Source organism: Gopherus flavomarginatus, chromosome 6, assembly GCF_025201925.1.
Source record: "Gopherus flavomarginatus isolate rGopFla2 chromosome 6, rGopFla2.mat.asm, whole genome shotgun sequence".
Classification (NCBI taxonomy): Eukaryota; Metazoa; Chordata; order Testudines; family Testudinidae; genus Gopherus; species Gopherus flavomarginatus.
In genome coordinates this window covers 82,199,093-82,214,642 of record NC_066622.1, presented here as the reverse complement: position 1 = coordinate 82,214,642, position 15,550 = coordinate 82,199,093, and the positions used below count along the sequence as shown (strand labels likewise).

The window sequence follows — 15,550 nt, the reverse complement described above, 5'->3', positions numbered from 1 at the left end:
CTCATGGAGTGGTTTCTTTACTGTACATTCAGAGTTCCATCTGCACAGGCAAGTAGACAGGACAGATCCACACTTCATCTGCACCAGAGCTGAAGAATATCAGTAACATCAAGGGATTTAGACACTAGTTTTTCTCACTGGTTGTTTTATCTTATCTGTAGCTAACTACATGAACAGCTTATGGGTCATTCAAAAGTTTAAGCCACAGACTTTGGGTATCTTATTGCTCATTGTCAAGATTTGGGAGGCTCAACAGCAAAAGCTAACTGGTGGGAAAGCAGAATGCCACGTGCAAAAATTACAGAACTGTTAAAGAAATCTAACAACTTACAATGTAAGAATATAAATTTAGCAAAAACATTTCCCTTAAAACAAACCCAGTGTGTTATATAAGCCATCCGGCAGATGGAGAGGGTTATGTGTTAGCCATTTCTCTAATTACAATACTAGGCACCTCTTTTAAACTGTGGACCGCATAGAAAGAACTTAATTAAATTTAAGAGAAGGCAGATTCTTCAAGACCTGTTTGTGTTTTATAAAGAGAAAAGTGTTAATTACGTTAAAATCTCTCATAAAATTCAGAAGAAAGGGAAGAAAGTTTTGTTAATTGTTTATCTTTACAATGTTCAAAGAATGACTAGGAAATGCGTAACAGGAAGTAGCATGGTCTCATACACTGAACTAGGTTTCATACTGCAGTCCTATCAGAATAGGGAGAAATCCAAAAGAAATTCATGGCTTGCATTTTTTTGACAGGGGAAAACCTAGTATGTTATAATACAATTAGCTCAAACCTTCTCCATGTTCCAAAACAATGAAGGAAGAATAGGCCCCATTACATACATTGTTTCTGCTGGACCCCTGAAAATGCTCAGATTTCTATAATCACTAAGAAGGGAAGCAAGCATTTCATACTTGTCTGTATTTAACATGCACATACTGAGCAAGGTAGCTGCTTAGACAGCATGTCTGTCCAGCACCAATGAAATGAAAACTTCTTAACAAAACCAGTAGATAGGCAGGCAAAAAATCAAATACACACATATAAAAATGGAGAATAACTGACTAGTCAGTAGTATTTGCAGAAAAGTATCTAAGAGTTATAGTAGATCACACATTGAATGTAAGCCAACAAGGTGAGGCAGTTGTGAAATAGGTGACTATCATTCAGAGATTAAAGTAAGCTAGTACGGTCCGGCGTACCGGCAAAGCCGGCATACAGACGACCGTACTGGCAGGGACGCTGACGAGGGGGCCAAAAGAAGGCCAGCAATTTAAAAGGGCCCAGGGCTCCTAGCAGCAGCCAGAGCCACGGGCCCTTTAAATCACCGCCAGAGCTCTTCAGCTCCCAGCTGCCACCACTGCTACCCCAGGGCTCCAGCTGCAATTTAAAGGGCCCAGGGCTACCACCATCGCTATGACATCAGCAGCCGGAGCCCCAGGCCTATAAATCGTCTCCCGAAGTCCCTTCCAGCCCTACATTTCATGATTCTAAGTAATGTCACCCTGGCCTACTGTAAATGAGAAGACAAGTAGATTAAGAAAACAGACAGAAAAGCTCTTAGATGTGCATGTTTGGCACGTCTTTCTTTAACCAATTAAAAGGAAAAGCTTTTTTTGCCTCATCCTTCTCAGATCTAATTCACCTCAGTTGTTGGTCAAATCTGTAGCTGAAATTCCAATACGTGCTTTTTCTCCCAATACTGTTTTAATTTTGCCAATTCCAGCCCTTGTTCTCTAATCTATTTAGCAGTTCCTCAACAGCATATGAAGTGAGATGGGGAATAGATATCTCAGTTATCTACCACACCTAAGGAGTAATGGGAAGAAATTAAGGGTATGTCTAAACTTACCGGGGATCGATGCTGTGGCAATCGATGCACTGGGAGTTGATTTAGCGGGTCTAGTGAAAACCTGATAAAATCGACCACAGATCGCTCTGCAGAACGAGACAAGTAAAGTACTCCACCGGAACAAGACATATAAAGTAAGTCGACAGGAGAGTGTCTCCTGCTGACCCAGTGCGGTGTAGACACTGCAGTAAGTCGACCTAAGCTACACTGACTCCAGCTATGTTATTCACGTAGCTGCAGTTGCTTAACTTAACTTAGGTCGACTTACTCCCATAGTGTAGACAAGGCCTAAGAAAGGGAAAATTTAGACTGAATATCAGGAAAGCTTCCCAACTATTATCCTTTGGAATAATCTCTCACATCAAGTGGGAGAAATCTCATCTCATTTAAAATTTGACTAGATAAAACTCTAGTAGGTATACAATAAGATGATTTACTGGCAGGGAATTGGTCTAGATAACCCAAATAGGTGTATTACATCTCTACAGTAGGGTCTAAAATAAAAGTTTGCTAACAGAATTTGCAACATTGGGGCTCACTTTTTGCCCCTACGAATATCTCACCTTCACTAACAATTACTGCAACTCAAAAATACATACACCAGGCACTGGCAGTTCCAAAACCCTGTTTAATTCCAAATCACAAGCAAGTCACAGCAATGTTAGTAGCAACAGAAAGAAATTTTAAGGAAAAAAGGTCAAAAACATGACTAAAGCGTACCATTATCAACATAATGGATGATTCCAGCTATCACACTTGGTAGATTGAATTGTATACCTCTACATATTTAGTCCAGCACATTCCAAGTGGCAAATGGAAAAATAATGGCGTAATGCTGGGGTGATTACCACAGGGCTTTGAAGGGGAGAAAAAAGGTTAAACTAGCAAAATATAAGAGGGATATCATACTTGTGCTGTGTATTGTACATAGGCCCTACAGACACAACCATCCCTTTGAAGGGAAAAACTAGGACTTTATAGAAAGTAGTAAATTATTTCTTTCCTTAAGAATTTAGCTCAGATGTTGTTTTTAACTCCTATTGTTTCTTGAGGACGGGAAGCTAAAAAACACTTAAGACATTGGTGAATGCAACATCAACAGTCCATCATAATCTTACCTTTTCACTCCATGCCCAAAGCCCGGCTGCAAGGAAAGCAACTCCAGCTAGCTACAGAAAAGAAGAAAAAAGAAGAAAATTTGATTAGTACACTAATCAGGAATGAAAACAAGACTTCCTAATGTGCAATAATATGCTCCCTTCCCCCTCCTTTGAAATAATCACCATAAATATGTATAATAAAGTAAATTGGAGAATGTATTTATGAGTCTCTGTATGTGTATAGGTTTACATAGAACAGCAATTCTCTTCTCAGACAAAAATTGTTATAGCATAACACTAAAATAATCTGATAGGAGAGAATTAAGTTAACATTTCCTGTAGGAATAGAAGGGCTTGTTAGGACTCTAAAGTTCTGTATAAGTGTGTTCCCTTCATGTGAGGTCAATCATTGTATCCATACTGAAGGGAAAAAACATCATAGGACAAAGATTCTCAATGATAGAGGGACACAGGAAAAAAAGTCTTGAATTCAGGAAGCATCACCTACAGTTTTCATTAATGTTAAGTAAATTTAATACTGGTAAAAGATACCTGATCTATAGCGCAACTAGGGAATGAGATTCTCTGGCTAACCACGTGGCTCGGCAGTGGCAGTGCATATTCCCTCTTTGCCATTCCACATGTGTGCCTTAAGCTTGTCCTGGGGGAAACATCTCCCAGAAATGTGCTGAATCCACTCAGTTCTCTGTGAATACCTCTGAAGAGGCTCTAAGCAATTCACAGGATCAGGTCTGACCATCAGCTGTGGCTGGTGCTAGGTACTTTAATGATGAATGGGTCTGAGCCATCTCATCCTCAGACTCTCTGACTTGTGATTCTGGAAGGCTGACACACAGTTTGCAACAACAAACAGCGGAGAGCAACAAATGTGCTTGAAAATAATGTACATTGGGTTTAAGGCCCAGATATCTAAGTACTTATGCACATAAATAATCCCATTGATTTCAAGGGGAATACTCATTTGAATAAAGACAAGGATGTAAATAAATGTTTGCAAGATTAGGGCCTAAAATAATAATTCTAGTGTTTTGCCTCTTTAAATTTCAGAGTACTTTGAGATGGTTAGCATCATATCCCCATTTTGCACAGAATAACTAGATGCCTAATGACCTCTTCCCAGCCAATGCTCAGAACCAGTACTCCATCCTCATCCTCCTTGAGGACAGTTGACAATGCTCTCCTTCTTTAAATCTTGCTCTCCCTTGGGTTCCGTCCAACAGCCTCCTCTCTGCTTGCTTGCTTGCTAGCTATGTGCTCCCAGCTCAGTCAGTGCTGAGACCTCCTGCTGGGGGAACAGAGTGTACATCCTGGTTCTCCCAACATGCTGCAGTTTATGGTCCACAACTTGTAGTTCACAGGGCTGCTGTTGAAGCACACTGGACCTTGGGCTACATATATCTAAATCCTGCAGGTTATGCCAAAATAATCTCTCTAAAATGCCACCGTTCCTATCCATCAATGCAGCTAAAATGCTCAGTCAGGCTCTTATCTTGCATCTCAATTACTGCAACATCCTTCTCTCTGGGCTTGACAAATACAATCTTGCTCCACTTATACCCATTCACTATGCTGTTAAAAGTCACTCGTAGCCCTTTGATTTGACCACATCACCTCCCTCTTTGCATCCCTCCACTAGCTTCCGCCTCTACCCCACCAAAAACATAAGTCTCTTATTGTCACCCTAGCCATCATGTTTCATTCAGTGTCAAATTCCACACCTGATAGGTCAATAAGTGTAGCCTCCATTGTGCAATTATTGTATTTTCAAACAAGCACCTTCATGCTTTCCTTCCATGCTCCTCCCTTCATGTTTGGGAGGAGATCCCCATAAATGTCCATAAACCTACCTGATTATCCTCCTTCAAATTCATCAGTTGCTGTCATGCCTACAAAAAACTTGACTACAATTAGGCAGTGGTCTCAGCACACCAGCAGCCTGTCATGCTGACCAATATTGTCTCGTTGTTTCCTTGTATTCTCTCAGTCTATCTGTAAGTATCCATATTAGATTATAAACTCTGTGGGGCAGAGATCTTTTTATTCTGGTTCTTATGGCACCTAGTGCACTACTAGCCTCAAATCATAGACTAGAACCCCATTAATTACAGGAGGGTTGCCAACTTTCCGATTGCAGAAAACTGAACACCCTTGCCCCCTGCCCCACCCCATCCTGATGCCCTACCCCTATCTAAGGCGCTGCCCCTTGCTCACTCTATCTCCCCTTCTTCTGTTGCTCGTTCTCCCTCACACTCAGTCAATTTCACTGGGATGGGCAGGAGTTGGGGTGCAGAAGAGGGTGAGGGCTCTGCCTGGGAGTGCAGGCTCCAAGGTGGGGCTAGAAATGAGGAGTTTGGAGTTGGTAGGTATGCTCTGGGCTGGGGCAGATGGTTGGAGTGCGGAGGAGTGAGGGCTCCAGCTAGGGATGCAGGCTCTGGCGTGGGGCTGGGGATAAGGGGTTTGGGGTGCAGGAGGAGACTCTAGGCTGGGGGGTTCAGAGTGCAAGAGGGAGTGCAGGTTCTGGGAGGGAAAGAAGGGTCTCAGGACTGGGACATGGGAGTGGCCGCAGGCTCCAGGAGATGCTTACCTCAAGTGGCTCCTGGAAGTGGATGACATTTCTCTCCAGCTCCTAGGCGGAGGCACAGCCAGGCAGCTCTGCACACTGCCCCCGGCCACACATGCCATCCCTGCACCTCCCATTGGCCACTGTTCCTGCCAAGCCATGCTGCCCCTACTTGAGGTAGGGGCAGCATGTGGAGCCCCCATGACCATGCCTTTGCCTAGGAGCCAGAGAAAAATGCCAGCCACTTCCAGGAGCCACACGGAGCCAGGCAGCCTGCCTTAGCCTTGCTACACCACCGACCGAACTTTTAACAGCCCAGTTATGGTGCTGACCAGAGCTGCCAGGATCCCTTTTCAGCCGGGTGCTCCCTGGTTGAAAACTGGATGCCTGGCAACCCTAAATTACAGTAATACAAACAAGTGGTTATCTGACTTGTCCAAGGCCACAGCACAAATTGGTGATGAGCCAGGAACAGAATACAGATTTCCCAACTTCCAGAGGCTAAGGTACAGGACTGGAGACTGCCTCCCATGGGGTACTACCTTCTAATAAGCAGCATTACAAACATACGAATGGCCATACTGGGTCAGACCAATGGCTCATCTGGCCTAGTATCCTGTCTTCTGACAGTGGCTGGTACCAGATGCTCAGGGGAATGAACAGAACAGGGCAGTTATTGAATGAGCCATTCCATGTCATCCAGTCTCAGCTTGTGGCAGTCCGAGGTTTAGGGACACCCAGAGCATGGGGCTGTTTCCCTGACTGTCTTAGTTAATAGACATTGATGGACCTATCCTCCACGAACTTATCTAATTCTTTTTTGAACCCAGTTATACTTTTGGAATTCACAACAAACTTTGGCAACAAGTTCCACAAGTTGACTGTGTTGTGTGAAGTATTTCTGCACATTTGTTTTAAACCTTCTGCCTAATAATTTCCATCAGGTGACTCCTGGTTCTTGTGTTATGTGAATGGAATACAGAAGCGTCGTTTATCACTTTCTCCATACCATTCATGATTTTAGAGACCTCTATCATAGCCCACCTCAGCCATCTCTTGTCTAAGCTGACAAGCCCCATTCTTTTTAATGTCTCCTCATAAAACAAGCCTTTTCAGGGCTTGGTTTTAGCCCGCTGCATGTTTTCCTCCTACACATAAAAAAATAACTCTTTAAAAACTGTTAATCAAAAAAGCACATGCTGCAACCTTAAGGGATCATTCTATATATTCCCGTGTAAAGGATATTATCCCATGGGCCATTTTTTTAAACAGCTTTTCTGCGCTCTGATGAAGATTTCAGAGAATTTCATGCACTACTTCCCTCAGCTCATTCCCGTTTAGTAATTTTATAGAGTAGTACTAGACTAGTGCTCCAGGATTCCCTTCTTTTATGATTTGTCTATGTCAAGACTCATTACCTAACCCTCTTCCCATTCAATTAGATAACTCATTTCTTTGCTTTCTGCTCCTAACTTTAAGCCACTCCGAATTAGGTGGTAGGGACAGTCTCCAACTTCTTCCTTTTCAGAAAGCAGAAAGTTTGAGAGATACCTAACCCAGATTTTGCACTGCCTTAAACATTGTACAATCCCCATTAACTCAGCTCTTTCATGTGAATCAAAAATTGATTCTTCTTCTGACCTCGTGACCTCTCTCACCATCCTCAACACTTTGTAGTCACAGGCAGCCTTTGTCTTCACACCCAATATCAGTATCCAAACAAAGATGACATTTTCCACCCTCAGTGTCTGAGCTAACCAGGTCTTTATCCGCTCAAGCAGTAATTTGCTCCCCTACAGCATACCTGCTGACCTTGTAGGTTAATAATATGCTGCTACAGCAAAAGCTTTTCCATAGTTTGAGAGTAAATCAGGTCTCATTCTCACTTCTTTAAGTCTATAATAGAAACCATTTACCCAAAAGCTTAGAGGCATCTCAGAAACCTATGGATAAACAGGAATACTTATGGCACCTTAGAGACTAACACATTTATTTGAGCATAAGCTTTCGTAGGCTACAGCCCCACTTCTTTGGGTGCATGCAGTGGAAAATACAGTAGGAAGAGATATAGAGAGAGAGAACATGAAGCAACGGGTGTTACCATACATACACTAATAAGAGTGATCAGTTAAGGTGAGCTATTACCAGCAGGAGAGAAAAAACACTTTTTGTAGCGGTAATCAAAATGGTTCATTTGCAGCAGATGACAAAAAGTTGTGAGGAACTGATCACTCGTTAGAGTGTGTATGGTAACACCCATTGTTTCATGTTCTCAGAGAGCGAGAGAGTGTGTATGTGTGTGTGTGTGCGCGTGCGCGCATCTTTCTACTGTACTTTCCATTGCTGTAGCCCACGAAAGCTTATGCTCAAATAAATGTGTTAGTCTCTAAGGTGCCACAAGTACTCCTGTTCTTTTTGTGGATACAGACTAACACAGCTACTACTCTGAAACTTGTCATTATGGATAAACAGTTTCAGATGAACTAGAGGAGACACCCACCCAGAGGCCACTAAAGACAATCAACGTTTCAGCGTGCCACCTAGGCCTAGAGTGGCAGATTTAGCCAGTCTGCCCCTCCTTAATGACAGAAGTGAACGGGCCAAATCTGCCATCTTAAGCTGCTGCCTAGTTTACCAATACCCAACCAGCTTTGGGAATGCTGCTTTCTGGGTGCAGAGTACTTAGAAATGGAAAAAAAAAACCCTCTACCTTGCCCTTGGCAGGGAGGGTACAGTTCCCCAGAAACAGGCTGAATCCAATATTAGACTGACACCATACCTGCTTTCTCTCAGCCAAAATGAAGTGCAGTAAGAAAGCTAACTGGATCGTCCAGAGCCTGCGATCATAACCAACTTTCAGGAGTTTCAGTTGGCAAGAACTGCATTGTACTAGCAGAACACTGATTTTTAAACTGAAGTCAGCTCTCTGCCATGATTTCTACTTTGTGCATTCTTGCCTCTTCTTAGCGTATGTGCAACATGCCTCACATGGCACGTGACCACGAGTCAACAAAGTATTTGGTCCGCTGGTTGTATCATTAGCTTCCCCAGCCCGGGCACTGATGGGGAGTGCAGTATGAACACTGCCTCCTGCCTTCTTGCTGACAGGCCATAACCAGACACTAGATACCAAACACTGGCTTTTCTAAGGTGCTTAGCAACAAGGTACCCAACCATCACTTGCTAGGTGTCCCCCAACTGCTTTTTATGGAATGGTTTAACCGTGTTCCAGATTGTAGTGGAGTTTTCTTAAATTTCCTTATTACTTACTGCAATTCCTCCCAGGTCTGAAACTGTTTGTTGGCATGTGCTATAGTTTCCCTCCCTTCATTCACTCTACAGAAGCACTTTTGTTACTACTTGTGAGTGCTAGGCAGCTGGCCATATTTCTTTTTAAATTAATATGAAGAAGTGACATTACATATATAATTGTTAATATAATTTTTAGGCTCACCGCAGCATGTCTTCTGCAGTAAGCCTGAATTCTCCCCTTGAAATCATATTAAACGGTGTCCTTGCCTGACACTTCCACAAGCTCAGAACCAGTACTTCTATTACCACTATGGAGGGCTTCATTTCTCTTGAGTCTGTGATCTGCTATTCCCCTCTAAGTTCGATAATACATGCCTGCTGAGAAGTAGAGCCCAATATCTTAAAACAAAACAAACAACCCTCTCTGACAAAAAAAAAAACACAACCACCACCTTTTTCTAGCAAAAGCAGCCATAGCTAGAGCTACCCCCTTCAGTGAGCTGAACGCTACAGCTAATTCCACACGATGTAGTAAAAGGGGAGAAGACAGAGCTTTATCATCATTACATGTTAGGCAGATGTCAGGATTTTGAAGTGTCACAGCTTCTATTGCCACAGGTATGGCACTGATCAGAGCTGGAGAAATTCCTGGTTGGCTCTGTGGCTAAAAATGCTGAGGGTGATGTATAAGCCATTTTATACCTAGTTACTCAAAAGAGAGTGCCAGATGATTCTGCAAGCACTCAGTACCACATAATAGGACAAGCACACAGAAAGTGATGCAAAACAATTATACATGAAACAGCCATGGGTGGACAAAGTGACGCTAATTAAACCTCTCATTTCAAGGTCAGAAGAACAATAGCATACAGTGAACATGCAACTTGGTCATGTTGAAGCAAGTACAGACCTTGAGGTTTTTTTGTTTTTTTGTTTTGTTTTTAACAAAGACCCCCATTTTAATAAGCTTTGAAAAACACATGGATGTATCAAAAGTAGTAGTGACCTAGAACTCATCTATGTCTCTAAGCAGTGACTTTTTCAGGTAGGGAATAAAAGTGTTTCATTGTGGATCTATTATACATTATACAAAATTCAAAGCGAAAGCTAGTTAAAAATTTGTGCTGGAAAATTTCCTATCAGAATCTGCTGATCTATGGAAACATTTTGGTTTCAACAAACTTCCAAGAGAACCCTGCCTAGTTTCCTGCCAGGTCACCTGGTGGGCTTCTGGGGAGCCCGAGTTTTCAGCATCAAGCTTCCAGGACAGCCCTGCCATTGAGCCTAACTGGGGGAGTCCATGACTTCCAGGGTCCCTGCTGTGGAACTGGAAGTCCTGGATTGAACGGAGGTTCTCATGGTTTCCAGGTGCCCCCAACTCTAGGAGTCAGGCCAGGGGCACAGTTGGGGAAGAGAGGGAGAGTAGCGAAAGGGAAGGGAACAAATGGAAATATTTCAATTCCTCCCCCATAAAACAATTTTTTTCATCTTAAGGAAAATTTTGAAAATTTCTAGGTTTTGTTCCAGTTAGGAACAATTTTCTTTTCAAAGCATTGGCACGTCCAGTGGAAAGGGATTTCTGAATTTCAATCAGCTCTTTTTAAGACATCCATCTATTTCCTACTCATATGCCACAAAGATGCCAGAAGGCAAGAGAAGAGGCTGGTGTAGGTTGCACCTAGACAAGATAGCAAGTTGCCACAGCATGGGTTAATCTTGGCAGCAGGTAAAGGGTTAACTGGAACTTGAGGAAGAATTCTAGAATATTAATTAAATGGGACTAGCTGATACACACAAAAAAGAAGAGAAAACCATGCCGCTATATTCATACTGAGTTATTTAATATGTTCGTGTTTGAACGGATTACAGACTCTCTGTTTTGTTCCCATCCTAATTTAAAAAAAAAAAATAGATTGCTTAATTGAGAAGCATTTCCTTTGGTTTCCAAAGCATTTGGTTTAGGCAGCATATTTTACCCTGTCTAGATAGGCGTTATTGGGCAGGGGGACTGGACACCCAACAATTAAAACAGCTGAGTGTTGCTTCTGATTATTTATTACTGCACTGCAAGAGGCCACAGAGAATTTTTCAGAGACTATGACAGGAAAACTGCTTCCACTTATTAAGATTCAGCAGAAGAGACATTTGCTGTCCCATTGGTCCTAGAAGGAAAGGGGAAGACAATGTCTTTGGATTTCTTTCTACAGTTCCATGCAACTTTGATGCACCCAATCTGGGGATAGTAGAAAAACCATGTTCATCTCTTTGGTATAACGTTTTAACTCTAGATGAAGGATCGCAGAGGTCTTTGGACATAGCACAGCAAAATTAAAATTGATTTGCTATGTACATTCCACTCTTGCCCATTCCCTTGCTATGTTACTGTCACTCAGAGAGGTTGTTAACTTGGCTGTTACAAGTCTTAAAGAAATAATAGAAATGAGACAAAGTGTAGGTCTCCTCTGAAAAGTGACTAAAGCGGCACTGTGGGGTTCCATGTTAATCATCTCCAGCACCTTCCAAGTCCCATATGCTCAGTTTACAATTGAAAGGATATATTTTTCTGTCGCCACAAGTTCTCAGGTTGTGCTCTGAAAGTCAGCTCCATTCTTTCCTTTGTGTGCATCACCAGCCAGCTATTTTGTAGACCAGATCACACCGTCAATACCTTTGCAGCCTCACTGTTGAATCTCAGCCAATTATGCATTGAGAATCAACAGCAGAAATAGAATCAGGCTCAATCCTTCTTATCCATTTGGCTCTGTAGAACTAAGAGATGTAGAAGCTTGTTTCATCAATGACAGCTGCAGTGCAAGCTGCCCAGTAGAAAAGAGCTGTTTCTCTGTTTATATTCATTCGAAAAAATGTTTTGGATGAATGCATGTTCGTTTATGAATTGCTGTCAATGGTGCACTATGGGCCAAAGTGTGACACCCTTACTCACTACGTAGCCTTTAGGTAAAGATATCAAAATCTGGCCCTGGGAGTATTGCTGCCAGTAGTCACAATTTGTGGAGGCCTATCTCAAGTTACTGTGCATTCCCAATTGACTAAGAGCCTAACATCCAAATTCAGCAATGTGATTTGACGACCATGCAAGCACTTCTGAAATGAATATACATTCTAGCATGGACCACACAGTGAACCAGCATGTTTTTCCAGGCATGAGCTTCCACTCTCCCCTCCTAAATGTTCCAGATATACATGAGAACAAAATCTTACACAAATGAGTGCTGAAGGAGCTGTGTGTGAGCACACTCAAATTTAGAATTCACTGTGATTTTTATTCCCCACTATTCTCCCAGATCTATTTCCCAGCCTGTGTGCCTCTAACTTTAGCTAGAAGGCCCACCTCAGAGCTGGATGGCTTTTCAGTCTCCATGCTCATTTGGTCTTTGGTGAGAGGTCACAGACTGCCAACAAGAACTGAAAATAAATCTAATTGTGGTGCTGTGGATACCAGTCCAGAAGCAATGGACAGAGACCAAACCCATCATTACATGGGTCATCAGACAACCATGCTATTTTAACCAGTTTTGGTTACTATCCACGTGGGCTGGGAGTTGATCCAACCATGATGGTGGTAGTAGTAGTGAGGTGACTCACCATCAGAGGTAGTACTCTCCTTGAATCCTCCACTTCAAAAGGGGAGCAGAGGGCATGTAGTACCTTGCAGGAGCAGGCCCCAGATGCTCTGCATTTTAAATAATCTGCTGAAATAGGTCACAGAACTCCATTTTACTTCTATAAATTCACTGGTAGATGTGATGGAGCAGATTCACATGGCTCCCAAATTGCAAACATTTAAATGAGTTAGAGTTGCTTGTTTTTAAATTCCATGTGAGACTTTAAATGCCTCATTGATAAACTGCTGAAAAAACTCTAATGATAAATGGCCTTAAAAGTTAACCCAGAGTGAATGAGTCATGCTGCAAATTAGTGAGTCTTGGAATGTTACAAAAGTTTCTGTTTTAGACATCTGCTTCAAACAATATGTTTTAAAACATCATCATCATCTTGGATCATCCAGATGGCCTCTAAACTTTACAATCAGTAAAGCCACAGGCACCATGAAAGAGGTTGGATGGAAACATATACAACAAATCCGCCACACCTCTGCAAACAGGAAGTTCAAATGAGCCACCAGCAGCTGTGCCCTTCCTGCCTTTGGGTTTATAGATCCACGACAACTTTGAAATGTTGGGTTTTCTTTTTATATTCTGTTCAAAAAGAAATGCCCTTTTATTTTGTACGATTGTCTGAATTATTCATGGTTATACAGAAAAACTGCACTCCCAAGGTAATGAAAGACCTGCCCACCTAATGAGGCAAAGAACTAGTATATTGTGAAGGCTCTTATTCAGCTGTGAGAGAGTTCTTGGCTTTACCAGACTCAGAAAGGAGTAGTGCCTCTAAAATGTTTATTAAGACAATGTATTGAAAAGCACAGGAACCTCCCTCCCAGAGGAACATGGGGGAGAACAGGACTCTTACTCATTTCTATACTCTCTCTGCTTACAAGAAAGGATGGACAAAGCAGAGAAATGACTTACTGTGTGGGCTGCATCATGTGCACACGTTCACAACTGATTGTACTGTTGTTATGTTCAGGCATACACATGGAGAAGTTAGAATTCTATGTTTTTAACTATTTCAGAACGTTGCAACATAAGGGTTGTGTTTTTGAAGCAATCGTGTTAACACACAAAAACTAAAAACAGGAGAGACAGCGGGCACAAGCGAGTAGTTCCCTAAAACAGAGAGGCACAACTCAACCCATCTTGAGGCTGGCTCTCTGCAGAACTGACCGATTACATGCTTTCCTTCAGAGCCCCTTGACCTGCAAACAGGATCAGAAAAACCCTTAGGATTTATAGTGATAGCTGGTAATTTTTACACAGCTTCCAATATACCATAGAGCAGAGATCGGCAACCTTTCAGAAATGGTGTGCCGAATCTTCATTTATTCACTCTAATTTAAGGTTTTGCGTGCCTGTAATACATGTTAACATTTTTAGAAGAAGGTCTCTTTCTATAAGTCTATAATATATAACTAAACTACTGTTGTATGTAAAGTAAATAAGGCTTTTAAAATGTTTAAGAAGCTTCATTTAAAATTAAATTAAAATGCAGAGCCCCCCAGACTGGTGGTCCGGACCCAGACAGTGTGAGTGCCACTGAAAATCAGCTCACGTGCTGTCTTCGGCACCCGTGCCATAGGTTGCTTACCCCTGCCGTAGAGATACCAAGACACCCATATTTCTCATCAGAAAATGAGATATCAATAACATCTTGCTTACAACCCTTGATCTGAACAGCAAAGGTTTTATAAGCATGGAGAATTTTTCGATAGCCTAATTAAACTTTGGGCCTGCCCCGGTTAAAATTATACTCGTCTTAAAAAACTCATACCTGTATCACATTGCTCAACTACACTCTATATACATCAAAGCCACTGATCACAGTTACTGGTGGCCTGTCACTCAGAGTACACAGGGAAAGGTCACAGCCCTGTTAAAGCATCTAAATCTCTGATCAGCTAGACACAAGAGAAAAAATGAAAGCATAGCAAACACTGGGCTAAACCTCATAGTTTAAACTGCTACCTTTCAAACAGCAGACATCAAGCAAATCAACAGCAGGAAATGTTCACAATGTGGTGTCTTCAATGAGGAGAAAAGAAAAGAAAAAAATATATATATTTTGTATTTATTTCAGGAAAATGGAAAGTCTGTCTCAGCAAATCTATAGGCCACAGCCTGACAGCTTCTGGTGTGAGATGGAAGAAGAAAAAGGGACAACAACTTAATGGGAAAATGTAGTATCATAACAGACAGAGACCATCTCAGGTACTCAAGAGATTTAATGCAGAAGGCTATGACAGTTTCCTGAAAGGAAGCAAGTTTTTATATTTTTTGCCCCCACAGAAATGGACATCTCCAAAAATGGCTATTTGCAAAAAGGAAAAAATACCAAAATTCCCTAAAGGGAGAGTTATGTTTATTTAAGCTGTATGGTTTTATTCAGCCTTAATGAATATCTGTTTGTCCAGGCACAAGAGCTACTTGCCTGCTCTCTCCTATGAGAGAGGACAATGAAAAACCTAGAGATTTTACTGGGCCCTAAGCAAGCAGAATCTTGCCAGGCTGACTATATCTCTATAGTTGATTTGAAATATTGCGAAGAAATATTTTAACTATACGTACTTAGATTAAACACTATCCTATTTTTAGCTAATCCAATTCCATTGGATCTCACAAGCTAGGGAAGATTAGGCTGAGTCAGGTAAGTATTTGGATAGGGACCACCAAGTAGCACTTCAAGGCTTGTCTGCACCATAAGCTTGCATATGGAGACATGTCAGGGGATTGAAAAGGTGGCTGCAGCACCAAAAACTGTTCTGTACCACATACCCTGCTGTCTACATGAAATGGTACTGGAGATTCAGTAGGTGGAACTCTTCCTTCCAAATCTGTACTGAACCAATATCCTATCTTGGCACTGGGGAAATCTGTTACTAGCAGACTTTATGGGTACAACATAGAACATACTAAGCTCCAAAATGTATTTAAGCACAGAGTCCTAACCAAACCTCACTCAATATATTTCATTTTTCCTTCCTACTTCTCCATTTCCTGGTCTGGGCTAACAACTCACAGCAATACTGCTCAATAGCTCATGCAATTCTAGTCCACAGATGGCTGGCTTTTTTAGGAGTGCGTGAAACGAACCCTAGACCTGGCTTAGGGAATATCTACACTACA

General features: G+C 41.9%; 1 protein-coding gene across 21 annotated transcripts in view; it reads right to left on the bottom strand.

Moving 5' to 3' along the window:
- The window catches only part of TSPAN14 (tetraspanin 14), a 90,410-nt gene that overhangs the window by 36,427 nt on the left and 38,433 nt on the right, over window positions 1–15,550 (bottom strand). For 19 of the 21 annotated variants that reach the window (XR_007775122.1, XR_007775123.1, XM_050959125.1 and 16 more), the window contains one exon: window positions 2,972–3,022. The exons of the other annotated variants lie outside the window; for them this stretch is intronic. Coding sequence is in view for 14 of the 19 variants with exons in the window: in XM_050959110.1 (XP_050815067.1) it covers window positions 2,972–3,022 (51 nt within the window). In the remaining 5 variants the exon portion in view is untranslated. The remainder of the gene's footprint in view (window positions 1–2,971; window positions 3,023–15,550) is intronic. 21 annotated transcript variants of the gene reach the window in all.